The sequence below is a fragment of the Schistocerca americana genome, chromosome 1 (assembly GCF_021461395.2).
Source record: "Schistocerca americana isolate TAMUIC-IGC-003095 chromosome 1, iqSchAmer2.1, whole genome shotgun sequence".
NCBI lineage: Eukaryota > Metazoa > Arthropoda > Insecta > Orthoptera > Acrididae > Schistocerca > Schistocerca americana.
This window is the reverse complement of record NC_060119.1, coordinates 653699505-653715975: the sequence shown is the minus strand read 5'-3', so window position 1 is coordinate 653715975 and position 16471 is coordinate 653699505. Positions and strand designations below refer to the sequence as shown.

Here is a 16471-nt window from a genome sequence, read left to right as displayed (position 1 = left end):
GAATGCAAATTGCTACAAAATAGCAGACAGCAGTGGCTGCAGCATATTTGTAACTGTAAGAAATTCGATCACTCTGATGAGGGTGTTTCAGATGTCAGCTGTGAAATAATTTGGGTGAAGGTTAGCATCAAAGGTTGGCAATATGTTAGTTTGACACTTTATGTGCCATTCGGATCAGGAGTTATAGGGCAGAATTTTCTGGGAAGACTTTGAGAATGTCACAAACAAATTTCCTTTCTCATGCTGTGGCATTAGGGGGAAATTTCACCTTGCCAGCTATAGACAGGGAGATTAATGTAATTACATAGCTTAGAATTTCAGATTGCAAATAGGCCTGAAGTTTTTGTTTAGTTAATGGGAGGTGTGAAACAGTGACCATATAGTTCCTATAGCATCAGTTACTACTGTTGCTGAAATTACTGTCACAAAAGGTGTCAAAATATTTCTGTTAGTGATTGTAACAAGAAATGGTTGAAATTTACTTGAGCAGTTAACATAAAATGCTGATCTCAGAGACTGAAAATGTGGAATGTAAATGGATAGTGGTCAAGAGTGTTTTACAGTGTACCTGAGGTATACATATCGTAAGATAGGTTGTGAGGAATGGTAAAGACTTGCTGTAATTCAGTAGCCTTGTTATATAGTTTCCATGTAAGTAGAGACCTTCAGCAAATACTTCAGTGAAGCCAAAGCTTTGTTGACAAACAAATGCAGAACAAATGCAAACTGACCATAAGGTGAGCAAAACCACATGTGAGGTATTGGAAGTTTTCTTCATACATAGTCAATAAATAGATCAGTCATCTACTCAGTCACTCAGTGGTATTACTGGCAACAAAACTAAAGCACATAGAAAGAAAGCCAAATTTTTTACTTCAGTTTTATGAAATTGTTTCTCTGAAAAATGTGATACTACAGTGACTTTTTGCAATCACCGCTCAAACACAAAATTACATAAATTGAGCTAACTGATCATAAAATGTCGTAAAATAGTTCAGTCTAGGAAAGGGATCTGAATCTGATCGGATACATGTAAGACTGAATGGAAACTGACTCTGTATAAGAAATTGAACCTCTTCCAGCAGATGTTCAGTTACAATGCCAAAGCAATGAAGTGTTCAAAGTTATGAGGAAAAAAAAATTAAATAGAAGGTTGTCATACAAACATCTTTACCTATAGACCTATATCACTGTTGGTCTTGTTTTGAGTATGTAACATTTCATGCTTATGTCTTTTCAGATTTTTGGAGCTCAAAAATCTGCTCTAGATAAAGGGAAGCTAGAATGTTGTGTGTGTTTGTGACATCCAGACGACAGTGATCTGCCTAGGTTGATTCAGTATCCCTTGGCTTCTGGAAGATATTTGGTACATCCCTGTGCACTGTCTTCCAGAGAAAAGAGATGAACTTACGGAATATTGTACCAACTTTATAATTTGATTGAAGGCTTTCTAGCAAATGGTGCTCAGCACACAGTTTTTATGGGAGGAAATCATAAGGTGTGTAAGTAGCTTGGGGTGTTCCCCAAGGAGTGTTATATAACTGTCGTTATTCACAGTATACATAAATGACTATGTGGATAACATTGGAAACTCCACAATGTTGTTCTAAAATGACACTGTGTGCACAGATAATATACAATGCTTGAAAATTGTAGCACTTTGTGCACAGTCCTGCAAGATTCAACACTTGATACAGGGGTTGGCAGTTGATCCTCCACACAAACAGATGAAGATTATCACACATAAGAGGCAGAAACATCCCATTATTATTTGTCTACACAGATGTTGATCAATCACAATAAAGAGTATCTTATGTGGGAGTATGTGGCGGCAGCTATTTAAAGTGGGATGACAACATAAAATTAGTTGTAAGAAAGACAGGCCATCTGACAGATTCATTTGAAGAATCTTAAGTAAATGAGGATCACTCGAGGAAGAGGTAGCTTACAGAAACCTTCAAAAAGTGATTCCTGAAGACTGCTCAACAATCTGGAATCCTTATGAAGTAGAATTACTACCAGAGATAAGTAAGATCAAAAGAAGAATGATGCATTGTATTTGTTTAGCAAGCCAGAAAGTCTTCATATACATCTAGTCTGCAAATCACTGTGAAGTACTTAGATCAGGGTACCTTGTGCCATGTGTTTGTCAAGGAGAGCCAGAAAGCAGTGAATAGCACTTCCCAGGTTGATTCAGTGCTTCTTGACTCGTAGGAGGCATTCACATTTAGTGAAGAAATATGAATGTGCAGAATATTGTACCAACCTTCCAATCCATTTGAGTATGTAGTGTGTAAAGAATGACAGCTTAAATGTCTATGCATGATGTAATTAGTCAAATCTTGTCTTCACAGTCCCAGTGAGAGTGGTACATAAAAAGATGTAATGTATTCATAGATTCCTCATTTAACACTGGTTCTTGAAATTTTGTAACTGAGCTTTTGTGTGATAGATGATACCTATCTTCAGCCGTCTGCCAGTTCAGGTTTTTCAGAATTTCGGTCAATGCTCTTCTGGGGATTGCGACAATTCATTCTACCCTTCTTTGTTTACATTGAACATCTCCCATTACTGCTGGCTTATAAGAGCCCTACACTACTGGCGAATATTCTAAAATGGGTTGCATGAGGGTTTATAACTTGTAGACCATTTGCATTTTCCCAGTGTCCAGCAATGAACAAAAGTCTGCCACTTGCTTTAACTATACTTATCCAGCATGTTTATTTCCTTTCATATCCTCACAAATTATTACACCCAGGTTTTTTATGAGCTGATAAGATTCCAGTTGTGTGCCATTGATGTTTGTAATCGTAGGATATTTCTTCTGCATTTTGTGAAGTACCCAAGTTTACATTTCTCAACATTTAATGTAAGTTTCCAGTCTTTGCACCTCTTCAAAATCTTATAGAGATCTGACTGACTATTTGTGCAGCCTTTTTCATTTATTCCCTAATTATCTTGCATCATCTGTAAAAAGCCTGAAGCTACTGCCAGTATTGTCAGCCAGGTGACTGACATATTATGAACAGCAAGGTTCCCAATATACTTTTCTGGGGTACACCTAAAGTAACTTCTATGCTAAAATGCAGCCTTCTCCCTACCAAATAATCCTCAGTCCAGTCACAAATTTTGTTTGGTACCCCTTGTAATTGTACCTTCTATAATAAGAATTTTATGATACTGAATCAAATGCTTTTTAAAAGTCAAGATTACTTCGTGCACTGGACTGCCTCTATTCGTAGCCTTCAGGATGTCACGTGAGGAAAGCTCGATTTGAGTTCTGCTGGACAAATATTTTTGGAATCTGTATTGATTGACACTGAGGAGGTCATTCTGTTCAAGATCTCTTTACTAGCGAGCTCCGAATATGTCCCAAGAGTCTACAACAGATGAATATCAATGATATGTGGATGATATTTTGTAGATCATTTCTGCTGCCCTTCTTGTAGATGGATGTGACTTGTACAGTCTTCCAGTTACTAGGCATAGTTTATTGTTTAGCAGATCTACGTATGGCATATAATGTTTAAAAGAGAGGCTAACCCCACTGAAAATTCTGTATCAAACATGATAAGAATTCCATTGGGTCCTGAGCCTTGTTGTTTTACCAACTTAAGCGTTTCCTGCCACCACTGGCTCTAATACCTGTATTACACATCTTTGCAATAATTTCAGAATGAAAGCAGGTCGGTACTCCTGTATTCTCCTTTGCAAAAGTGAATTATAGCATTTCTAGCTTTGTTTTGGTAATCTCAGTTTCATATCCTGTGTTATCTTCAACTTCCTCAAGGTCACCAGTTTCTTCTTGAACATTTCTGGTACAGTAGTGTGTGTTCCAAAAAGATTCATCTATTTTCACAAGACAAATGAAAATAGAAACTTGTGGTGAATTTTAACTTGCACATTGAAAATATTAGTTCACCTTGGTGGCATCAATTGCAAGTTATTGGTTTATATGGTTGCCAGTAATGACATCTTTCTCACTAGTTCATTACCCAGTATGCATCTAGTCGAAATGGCAGTAAGCAATTCGGTTACTACTGTGTGGCATGATTTCTGTCGAGAGAATGGTGCTGTATCTCCTACAGCTCAATACCTTTGGTGGTGGTACAAGCAAATTAAAGTCAGTGATTGTTTATGTAAGGGGAAATCCACAGGTCACCTCTGTGCTCATTCAAGATGTAGAGTGCATTCAACAGTTTTTTGTTGTGTGGTCCATAGAAATCTACTCATTGTGACCCTTGAGAGTTATCCATTCCACATGTCTCTGTTAGCATGTTTTGAGGCAGTGTATGTTTTTCAAAACATACAAATTCAGTTGTTACAAGCATTTGATGATGGTGAGGAACTACAGTGTGTAGTATGACCCCTTCTTTTTTCTTTGTTGCGCAAAGGTGTTTATAGGAATCATGTGCCTGGATATGTTGAAGATTTGACTATTTCCACAGTTGTGAGAACATGTATAGGAAACCTCATTTTTCAACAGTCGAAATGACTACTACACTGGCACCTGCATGTAAGAACATTTTTTAACAGTGAGCTGCCTCAGCCATGGATTAACCATAGGGGGCAATTTTGCTTTGCACTATTAGCGTGATCTCATGGTATGTAATTTTTTGTTGGGTTTTTGGAAGATTCCATGTCCATGGTTCCCCTTCCGACCGACTACTTTAAGTGAACTGCAATGTCTTACAGCAACAGCAGTGAATGCAGTAACTATAGACTTGGTCCCAAAAGTATGAGATTAGTTTGACTATCGTCTGCCTTTGTTTTGCTTCCAGTGGAGGGCACACTGACTATTTGTTGAAAGGTAAATGAAAACTTTGCTCTTGAATGTAATTGTAAAAAATATCCCCAGGTTGTACATGCACACATGTAAAATATATACACTTGTAAAAGTGAATGGTTCTTTTGAAAATAAAGACTTTTTGGTTTTATGCATGAGTGAAATTTCATTCCAAATTTCTACCTTCATTCATGTACAAGGTATTAGCTATTTTCTTTTGATTTTGAATAGTCATATTAGGATTTGATAGGGTGGCTTACCAGTTCTTTGGTACTTCTTCCTGTAGGTCATAGCCTGGTAATTTACAAATTAAATTGGATGAACCTTTTTCGCAATGGCCTGTACTTCAATTAGACAGTGCCTGTCCGTATGTGGAATACTGAAGTTACATTTCCCTCAAAGCTGTATACATTTGTCAGACCTGACACAGAAAGCACATAGACAATTTTTACTTTGTAAATTACCAGGCTATGACCTTCAGGAGCAAGTACCAAAGAACTTGTAAGCCACCCTATCCAATCCTAATATGGCTATTCAAAATCAAAAGAAAATAGCTAATACCTGTAAGGCCAGCTAGTAGACATAAAACAGCAGTACTTGTCAAATAAACACGTTGAGTACAGTTGACAACAGTGCCAAAAATATTAAGGAATTGCAAGTTTTCAGTCTTACCTTTCATCTGGTGTGAGAGGGAGTAAGAGAGACTCTTGACAGTTTTGTCAGAAACAATTGATAATCCAAAATGCAATGTTAAGAGATATTCCAGATGTGTAAAAAAAAAAAAAAAAAAAACTGTTTTTATAAAGCAGTATGAGTTTTAAAATGTACTAAGGAATTAACAAAATACTGTTACTTAGAGAGATGAGAAAATGGAACAAGTGAAGAAACTATAAGGCTCATTTAGTCTTTCATTTCCATTTGCCCTCTCCTATTCATACTTACTTTCCCAGGAACAAATGTCTGTTTCAGAAATCCTGGATGTCAAGAAGCTGCTTGTGACGAAATGCCTGTAGTTTCTGAGGAAGGCGTGTGTAGTTCAAACAGTTTATTTTTATCTTTTTACGGAATGCTTGGAAACAACATGGGAAATGTTGATAAACCATTTCATTTTTGTTTCAGGATGCATAAATTTGAAGGGAGAAATATTTATTTTTAATCAGTCAACATTGACCTTAGTGTCATTTATGATCTGTTTCGATATTGTATACAAGTCCTGATTGTGCTCTCAATAGCTTAAAATAAATCTTCTATTGATTTTTAGTCATCATCTGATCTGACTTCAGAGACATGCACTTTATATTGTGTGATGTTGTTGCCTGCATAATCACTAGAAACAAGTTTTCTGCTCTTCAGAATTTATTATGTACAAAAATATGATTTAATTTTTGTCTTTAATAATTTACAACTGTTAGGGAGAGGATAATTTTGCAACTTTGGAAGATAGAAGTGGGCTGAACAGTGGTAGCACTTCTAAGTGAAATGTAATGCTTGACACTGCTACCCTGACTTATCAACTAATCTCATCAAATAACATGTCTCACCAGTCATAATTCTGTGTGTAACTGTGGGGGGTCAGTTGTGTTTGCATTATAATGAAAAACAATGTTTCTGTCACATATATGCCATCAGAAACCTGAATGGTTGCTTGTTTAATATGTATACTTGTAAGACTGTTTTTTTCCCGTGTTAGAAATAAGTGATTGGCGTGCAGCATTGTGAAAAGAACTTTGTTAGTAGATGTGTTTGTCATGGACAATAGAAAGCGTAAGTCAAAATTGGAATACCAATTTGAAGCTACAAAATTATTTACAACATTTTGTTGCAAAGCATCCTTTACGCTCTTGCTTCTGTCTGAATATAAGCACATAGGGAAAGTATATTTGTTACAGCCCATGAATATACACATATTTGAGTCTCTCTCTCTTAAGTACTGAGGAAAGGGGGAGAGGCAGAATGTATACATTTACATCAACTGTAAATCTACTCAAACATTTGTGAGGTTTCCTTTTTCTGTTTTTTGTTGTAATCCTACATTGTGTTGTCATATTTCAGTTATACTTTTGTGATTACATATGGATACCAGATGTTTAGCCACTGCACGTACTTTATTTTCTTTATTATCTGATTTTAAAGCTTTTCCTGTGTTGTAATCACGTGAACAATTTTTATATTTTGAGCTATATATTTTCATGCGCTGATTCCTTCTGTGTATGTTGTGTTGACAGTTATTAGTAATATATAATTATATCCATGTATTTACTTACATTTTGTATACCATACTGTGTCTGTGGTATCTCTTTTATGCTTTATGTTTATAAAGTAGTATAAATGTTGTCACACGCATGTGCGCGCGCGCGTGCACACACACACACACACACACCACACACACACACACACACACACACAGTGTGCATGCTCACTCACTTTATTGCACTCATTGCTAGGAGACAACAGTGGCCTTTTGTGTGTGTGTGTGTGTGTGTGTGTGTGTGTGTGTGTGTGTGTGTTTGTGTGTGTGTGTCCTTTCTGCTAATAAACTCTTGTCTTCTACTGCAAAAAAATTAATTTTATTGTTTCGTTTTGTGTTATTTATATTTGTAAACTGTACAAAATATTTATTTGAAAGAAAGTGACAAAGTTACAAACACACATATATATATATGCCTTAGTGTTTATTTTTTCCTAATAGTATGTTTTAAATTGCCTAGTCACTGTTAGGTTCATCAGTTGATGCATTTTTAAAACACAGTGTTTATGTTGTGTAGAAGATGAGAGCAGTAGTGCATGGAGTTAAACAAAATCCCTTTTTGTTTTTCAAGAAATGTAAGTAAATTATAGAAGAACAATAAAGAAAGAAAAATAATTCCCATGAAATTTGGAGAACCACATTTCATGTCTTCTCAGTTTACAGTGTTAAATTGTTGTACCGGAATCTTCTAGCATACACACTTGTTACAAAGAAGATACCTTTTATATATCATTGTTGTCTCTAGCTAGCTTGTTGAGTCACTTGAACCAAATTATGCCCTTAATTCTGTTCATAAGGACATCCATGTCGATTGAAGTTTGTGCTGTTATTGCATCATTGCTGGATTATAAATTTTATTCATTTTTATTGCTAATTTAATGGTTGTAGAAAGTTGGTGTGTAGGGATTGCAATTTTTTGATAGTTCTTGATCATAAATCCTTACTTGCAATGGCTATAAAGTATATTTAAGAAATAACCTTGGCATCAGGTCACCCTAGAAGTTCTTGAAGAATATGTTTGGCAAACAAAATTTAATATATTCTCACAAAGAAAACCAAAATACAACTTGCTTTTTAAGTTCCGTCAGCAAAATCAATAATCTCTACCGTTGCAGCTGAGGTAACATCATCATTTTTCACAGTGTTTAGAAGGTTCCCTACCTGTGATCTTTAAGTGTGTAGAGCCTAGATCTCTGTTGCTTGCAATCTGGACTCTCAACCAAATTTTGAATATGACAAGCAATGTCACATGCTGTCTTTTACAGCTGTGATTGTTTCCTGGTATTGACCATTGTGCTCTCTTGCTTGTTCTCTGAAGAGGTGTTTCTTGCATCTTGACATGACTTCTGGTGAGATTTAAGAGCTTAGAATCCCATGCTTTAATCAAACTAGAGCCTTGATTACTGTTAGTTAAATTAACCAACATTCTGATTTGACCATCTTTTCATTACACTGTCCTAGACGTTTAGCGTCTACACCAAACTGTTACTATCTTCAAATTTCATTTCATGATCACATGTGAGAATCCTTCAGTCATTTGTAACTTTGATGTTCATTACATCTTATGAACATCAAAGTTACAAATGACTGAAGGATTCTCACATGTGATCATGAAATGAAATTTGAAGATAGTAACAGTTTGGTGTAGACACTAAACTTCTGGGACAGTGTAATGAAAAATCTTGTTCTTGTTGTTGTTTAATAATTTCTCAAATGTATGAAATTCTTTATCACGGGATATGTCATAATTATCCAGGTTTTACGGGCTTAGATCATCTTTAAAACAATATAACTGACCTTTTGGTTTTATTCATGTGTTACTATACATTGTGAACCATTTATTCCAAGTGTTCTCATAATCTTCTGCCAGCACATGGTTGTTTTATGATTCTGGCTATATCTTCTTTCATGCCAGTTTCTACAGAAAATCCCGTTGACTTGTAAGCCACACTTATCTTTTTGTTCCAGTTAACTAACATCATTGAAAACATCTGTCAGATGTTGCATTTCTTAGGTGAGACTTTCTCTGTGTGATACTGAATGTGCTGTGTCGACCAATATTCTACGATTATCGTATAGTCCTGATTTAGGTTTTCTGTGATTTCCTTAAATTGCTACAGGCAAATGCCAGAATAGTTCCATTGAAAGGACAAAGCTGATTTCTTTCACGATTCTTGAAACAATCTGATCTTGTGCTCCATCTCTAATGGCCTCGCTGTTTACAAGATGTTAAACCCTAATCTTTCTTGCTTTCTTCTTGTGATTAGGCATGTATTTGAAGACTAGTGATTTTTTTAGCATTAAGAGAGTTGGGTGTGGCTGGACTTTCTGTGGATGTTGTGGCTCAATGATCCATCTGTTCTTCCCTTAACCAAGATATAAGTTTAACTGAGCCTATTTCTACATTTCCTTTGTGCATTTTATACAGTGATTGATTGAGCAGGGATGCTGCAGGTATTCTCAAATTTTATCCACTACATTTCATTACAAATGTGTCATTGACATGCTAGTAAACATGTTGGGCTGTATTTGACAGATTCTAGTAGTCTGACCTGGCTTTTTGACAAAGGCCTTGTTGGCAGAAAGCTTATTTTGTGACAGTCTTTTTGTTGTGCTTATCTGCAACTCGGCCTCTCCGCTATATGGTGAGTAGCAACTATCCTTTTCATAATATTGTAACTAAAAGAACAGTTGCTAAGCACTGGCTTACAGTTGATCTTGAAATAAAATATGAAGATACTTGCACCATGGTGCAAATGTAACTTCGAAAGTAGTGTAATAATGGAGGCAGTTAGAATTTTGGATAATTTAACCAACAGGGATGGAGACATCATTTTGAACAAATTTTGGGATCAGACACTCATTTTTATTTACATGTAATCTGAATTCATATCTGCTGAACATGGCAAATGCCTCAGGGATGAACTTGCAATGCGAAATTATACTATTATAAATGGCAGCATGTACCTTTCCTTGTTCTGGCACCATGAAACTTTCCTGGTTCACAGTTTGATTTTAGTTTATAGACAGTGAGTAATTGAGATCTGCACTCACCGTACTAGAGGTGGGTCTTTCACAAACAAACGAGTGTGAAGTAAATGGAAGGACTAAGGAACTACTTCTAAGGAATGGTCATTCACAGTTCCCTTCAGGTCAGTCTCATTCCTACCTCCATCTCATTCTGTTTTGGGTTGTCATCCATTCCTTGTTCCAGCTTCATTGTTCTTCATTCAGTTGTAGTTCCTTTTGTTTTGTTGTAGATCATTTCATTCATTGCATTAGCCCACTCTCGTTCAGTTTTAAACTGTTCTCGAAATTTTGACGTATGTTTCTTTGTGGACGCCTTTCAGTGTCCACAGGCAGCAACAAGTAATATTTGTTAATGACAATAGTTTGTTTGTTTGTGTGTGTGTGTGTGTGTGTGTGTGTGTGTGTGTGTGTGTGTGTGGTGGTAAAAAATAAAACTTTAAAATGAGATTAAGTGAATTTCTCAAGACAGTTCCCTGTACCATTTTCACTTTTCAGTGTATGAGGCACAGCTGGTAATCATTTGAAGAGTTTGACAGGCGATTGGACTATCTGGAGCTCATTCTAATGTGTTTAATTTGCTCAGGTCACCATCTTTTTAGTATGAATTTTTTAAAATTTCTGATGCCACTTGAGTTTCATGTATATATGATCAGCCCTCTTCAGTTTTCTTCAGCCGGCCACTGTGACTGAGCGGTTCTAGGCGCTTCAGTTCGGAACTGTTCTGCCGCTAAGGTGCCAGGTTCAAATCCTGCCTTGGGCATGGATGTGTGTGATGCCCTTAGGTTGGTTAGGTTTAAGTAATTCTAAGTCTAGGGGACTGATGACCTCCAATGTTAAGTCCCATAGTGCTTAGAGCCATTTGAACCATTTTAGGGTTCTTCATACTTATAGATTTGAGGGCCAGTGGTCTGACATCAATTTCCTAAAGCAGTGCAATGCAATTTTCAAAAACTCGATAAGTTGGCCTTGAAGTTGGAATATTTGAGCTCTTTCAAGTACTGGGTGGTTACAATTAAAGTGCAGCTACTCACAGAGATCAGTGTGGGCTTAATTACCATGTCATTGTGAAACTTGATAGATATTCTGATGTGTTAATGTGGAACCAATTTATGCTGGGGGGGGGGGGGGGGGGGGAACTTCCCATTCTCATAACCAGGTGCAGATCTGGTGACCTGAAAACAAGAAAGTTGTATAGAAACATTTCCATGTGTAATGGATTAGGTGCAGAATGTGATCAGAGAAGGTCAAACCTGTGAGAAGGGTATAATATTTATTTTATTATTAACAGCTGCTTAAACAGTTTGTTCTATATAAGCACTGGAGATGTAGACGAGATGCTACATCTGTAAAATTATTGTATCAACATAGTTCTGTTGGAAAGTGAGCAACATGTTCATATATACTGACCTTCTGGTGAGGTAGGCAACAAATGTGTCCCTGGTAAATGGGTTCTTTTAGATCTCACCAGAGCCAAAAGGTACACGGATTCAGATCAGGTGATCTTGTAGGCCATGCATCTGGAAAACCTCTGGAAATACCACATTCATTGAAGCTTGCATTAAGCAGATGTTTCCATGGGCAAGTGACATCAGTTGTTTGCCCCCTTTAACTTGAAAACAATGGATTGCACACAGTTGCACTGTTCCAAAGCAGGAATTATATGCCGTACAAGTAAATTTTGATAATGTGCAGACATAACGTTACACTTGGCAGGCCCTCTGGGTGTATTTTCTACAAAGAAGAACAGACTGAGAATAAAGGCGCTTGTGAATCCACACCAGTGAGTGCAAACACACGGTTTAAAAGTACCCCAAATTCAGCAGTTCTACATATTCATGCACCCTTAGTGTAAAATGTGCCTTGTCACTCCATAGAATATTGCCCAGCCACATGTCATCAACTTTGAACCATACCAGAATCTGAAGAGCAAATCAAAACATTACTACTGTTCATGAGATTTTGGTTGCTGCACCTCTGAATTTTATATGGGTACCAGTATAAAATGACCGCAAAACTTTTACTGTGTACTGTGGGATAGATGACGCTGGTGACAATGCACATCACTACACTATCTGGGGCATGTGCTGCATTGTCAGTTATGGGAACAACAATCTTGTCAGTAACTTCCAGACGCAGCATCAAGCTTGCCCATGCTTTCTTATTTCATTATCTTCTTTAAACCGTTTACTGTCATTGGTCCTTTCCTCGGCGATGCTCTCTCAGTGCAGCACTAACATTGCTACCATTCACATAAAATAGGTTAAACACGTGGCCTCTCTTCTTGACAGCAATACTGATCACCCATGTTAGGGCTTGTCAGATGCCAGTGTGCACGTCGTACAAACAGTAGACATTGTCAGATTTGTACCTGGTGGTCACAGGTGGAACTAATTAGTTTTCAGCGTAAATTGGTTCAACATTAACACATTAGCATATCTACCAAGTATTGATGCCATACAATAATTACAGCCCACATGGAACCTCCTTGAGTGTCTGCACTTTAACTCTAATCACTCAGTACAAACTAACTCGATATACACAACATAGATGCAATACCCTGAGTGTATAGTGCAAAAGTTTGGTAATTGTAAGGCCACTGGTTTGATACTTACTAGAAACAACTTCAGTTTAATTTTATTTAAATTCCTTACATATTAACAAATGGAAATGTTAATTAACAGATACTTAATTATTTTTTATAAAAATATTTAATATATATAATAATAATATTTAAATTACTGGCCATTTGAAAGTAAATTGAAATATGACTTACATATGTGGTAGTACATGATTAAACAAAAAAAAAAATGGAACAGTGAGTGAGGAAAGATGAATAGATCCCAGTATGAGCTACTCATGAGTGAACTAGTTCCCAAAGGTGAATGAGGCCTCCCACCTCTACTCGGCACACCCAAACTTGACTGTGAACTTTGAAATATGCAGATTATTAAAAATATAATTAGTATGAGACAAAAATTCAGTTGTAAGTTTACTGGCAATAATCATTCTCATGACAGTATTTTTTGAAAGTATACAGTATTTCAATAACAAGTGAAGTTAGATTACTATGCCGCATGTGTGTATGATGAATATAGCTTAGCCTTAGTAGAATAATTAAGAACAAAGATGTTGATATAATGATGCTATTCTAAGCCTTTCACAAGTGGATGACATCACACACAGACACACACACACTTAGGGGCAATATCTCATGACCTAGTCAATCCAGTTTTGTTTGAGGAATGGTTTTCAGTGCTTATCAGATTTATCTGATCCAATCTAATAATGTGTCTCAAATATCCTCATTAATTAACTGTAAAGCGTAAGAGGAAGATGGCTGGGGGAGGGGCGGCAGAGAGTGACATGATTTATTATAAGTCTTGTTGGGTACAGCTGGGAACCTTATTTGTAAGCAATTAATCACCAACATAAAAATGTTGTTTCTTGTGATTTCTACAGCATGAGAACTGACCACTATCACAACTGCAAACCCTTCAGGGTTTGAAGTCCTGGCAACAGGTGAAGGAAGGGATTGCTTTTGACCATATTCGGGGAACTTTCTGAGGGTTTCATATGAAGTAAAGAGAAGTATCAGTTGCAAACAGTATGATAAGAATCTGAACCTCACTCCTCCAGAGTCAGAGATCATCTTAACATGATCTCTATGCTTGTGTAATTGTAGATCAGCTAGGACAGTTTTTGTTCTCTCTTTTCATTTTTTGAAAATATATGTGAAACTGGGGTTGGAGAAACCATCACCTCTTTCAAGATGCTATATTTTTAGCAATCACATTCATTGTGAGATTACTAGTGCACTGTCATCTCTAGTTAATTGTCGCGTAATGGGTTATGTGTGTCTGTGGTTCCTGATGTTGCTGATATTCTAAGAACAATGTTGTTGTTCAGTTGCAGTTAAAAGTGGTGTTTATAACCAAAGAAGTGACATATTCTACAGAAGATTATGACATTAAATGTTGTTATTTTAGAAGAAAAGGGTCACCACAAGTATAGCTTAGATGATTTCCTAGCGGTTACAGTTAACACTGCTGCTGTTGCCATCATTAGTCATCTTTATACATCACTGTCTAGCCTCATGTGTGTACTAGTTTTTTATGTAATAATTGTTGAAGGTTTAGTTTCTGTCATACTGACAAAAAAGGCATTGTACCATATGAAGCTTGTATGAAAAGAAATTAATAGTATACTAAAACCAACACAGAATTGACTTTATATATTTTCATTCTTCTTTTTTAAGAAATCAGCTGAGGAAGAGAGAGAGAGAGCCAAAGAATATCAAATTGAAGCAGAGAGAAGAATTGCAGAACTTGAAAGTAAATGTGCAGATTTGCTGTCTGCTGTGGACAGTGAGTAAAACGCTCAGTATTATTATGCTTTGACTTAAAATTTCTGAATGTGTAATGTGTGGGTATGTGTAAAGCCTTGTTTCTGTTCAACTCTGCACTTGGTTGAAATATTCCATTTGCTATTCACCCTTCTCTCCCACCCTCCCTTCCCAACACTTCTTCAGTAGTTACCATGGGCCAAGTTATTACTTGTGTAGTCAATCATTCAGGTAGGGCAAATTAAAGTCTTGTTCCATCACATGACTGGCATGTTATCTACATAATAGTCAGTTACCTGATACATTTGATGTGACTGAACAACTTAGACAGAAACTTATTGTGCTACAGATAAATCAGCTTCTCCCCAAGATGCTCTCTACCCTTTAGAAACCTGTGAAATCTCTAAAGGCACCTCCAACCCTGCCCCTTCCCTAACATTTTTCATGAAAATTTTATTCACCCAAAAGGAAAAATGTTCGTTTAACTACTGACTGGGTGGGGGGGGGGGGGGGGGGGGGCACAGTTGTAAAATATTGGCCTTATGTTTGGGAGAAGGAATGTTTTAGTCATAATTTGGCTGCCCAGATTTTTTCTTCATTTGTAACAACTCAAAATATCTTACATCAGTGGTTGACCGGGGGGGAGGGGGGGGGGGGGGGAGGTTGCAGACAGCTCAGAGGAAAGCAGAATCATGCAGTCAAAAATTTGATATCCTTATTACAGTTGGTGAGTGCATTTGTTGTAAAGTTGACAGCATCAGCTTTGACTTGTGCGTCACCAAGTTATTGCTGACACAACACATTCTTCAGCCTGTGCTTTGCATTCTTAACTCAGTATGATACATGTTATACTCTGTAGAAGTAAATAGTATTTTTATTGGTTTCCTACAATGAGTGAAAAGTTTGCAAAAAGAAGATTGTGTAACGAAGAATATATTAAGTATGGCCTCATCTTTAGTGAAAAAGACAGTGTATTGTGTGTGATACTGTCCTTAGTAATGACTCATTGTGACCTCTGCATCTGGAACATCATCTATTTATTGATGAGACACTGGTCAAACCTTCCATTCTTAAAACTGCTAGAATTGTTATTGGAGAAGATAGTGAATAATGGATAAGACACCTCTTTCAACCAACAGTGTCCAATGTAGGATTGAGGAAATGGTCCTGAATGTGAAAGAACAGTTACTTAAAAGATAATGTCTCTATTTTTTTATCTTGCAGTGTGATGATTCTACTTACGTAGCTCAATGACAACACTTAATAGTACACTGCTGATTTGTGGATAAAAAGCAAATAATGGTAGAACTATTGCTTTCTGAAAACTTGGAAGCAACATGAAAAGGTTGTTATGTATTTTCTGGCATTACTGAGATTTTGGTTGAAAATGGTTTGTCCTGGGATAGAGTTATGGAAATTTGTACTGATGGAGCCCCAGCCATGTTAGATTCATGTTCTGGCTTCCTTAAAAAAAAAAAAAAATACTGATCCTATTTGCTCTTGTTTACTTGAGAAACTGAGCAGTACAATGAAATTGGCTATCAGTGTAATTAATAAAATTAAGCCAAGTGTTAGGAATACTCGTTTTATCTGTGTCTTGTGTAATGATCTCAGTGCTGAACACCAATCCTTAAGTCCAATGCTTTTGAAGGACAATGTGCTTAGAAGGCTGTATGAGGTAGCACTATTTCTTGTGAGTCAAGGTAAAGGTGAGCTTCATCATTCATTTACTGATGACAGCTCAATGTTTTCCCCAGTGTACCTTGCAGACTTCTTTGAAACCCAGAACAATCTGAATTTGAAACTACAAGGGAGAAACACCACAATAATGGATGCCACAAGGGCCTTCTTGGAAAAAAGACCATTACAGAAGTATCACCTAAATGCCCCCTAACTAACTTTGCAATCATTTTGTCAATTAAGTAAACTTCTAGATAAGCAACAGTGTGAAGTCAATGAGTGGAGAGTTACAATCAGTAAACACTTGTAACAACTCCATGAAGAGTTCAAACATAATTTCATTATTTGTCTTCAGAAGATGGGTGGTGCAAATTAGTAAGATCAC

At 36.7% G+C, this 16471-nt stretch overlaps 1 protein-coding gene across 1 annotated transcript in view; it reads left to right on the top strand.

Annotated features, from left to right (window-relative positions):
- Positions 1 to 16471, top strand: part of LOC124608153 (golgin subfamily A member 1) — a 130862-nt gene that overhangs the window by 83774 nt on the left and 30617 nt on the right. The window contains exon 7 of the mRNA XM_047139963.1: positions 14320 to 14428. Within this exon, the coding sequence (XP_046995919.1) occupies positions 14320 to 14428 (109 nt within the window). The remainder of the gene's footprint in view (positions 1 to 14319; positions 14429 to 16471) is intronic.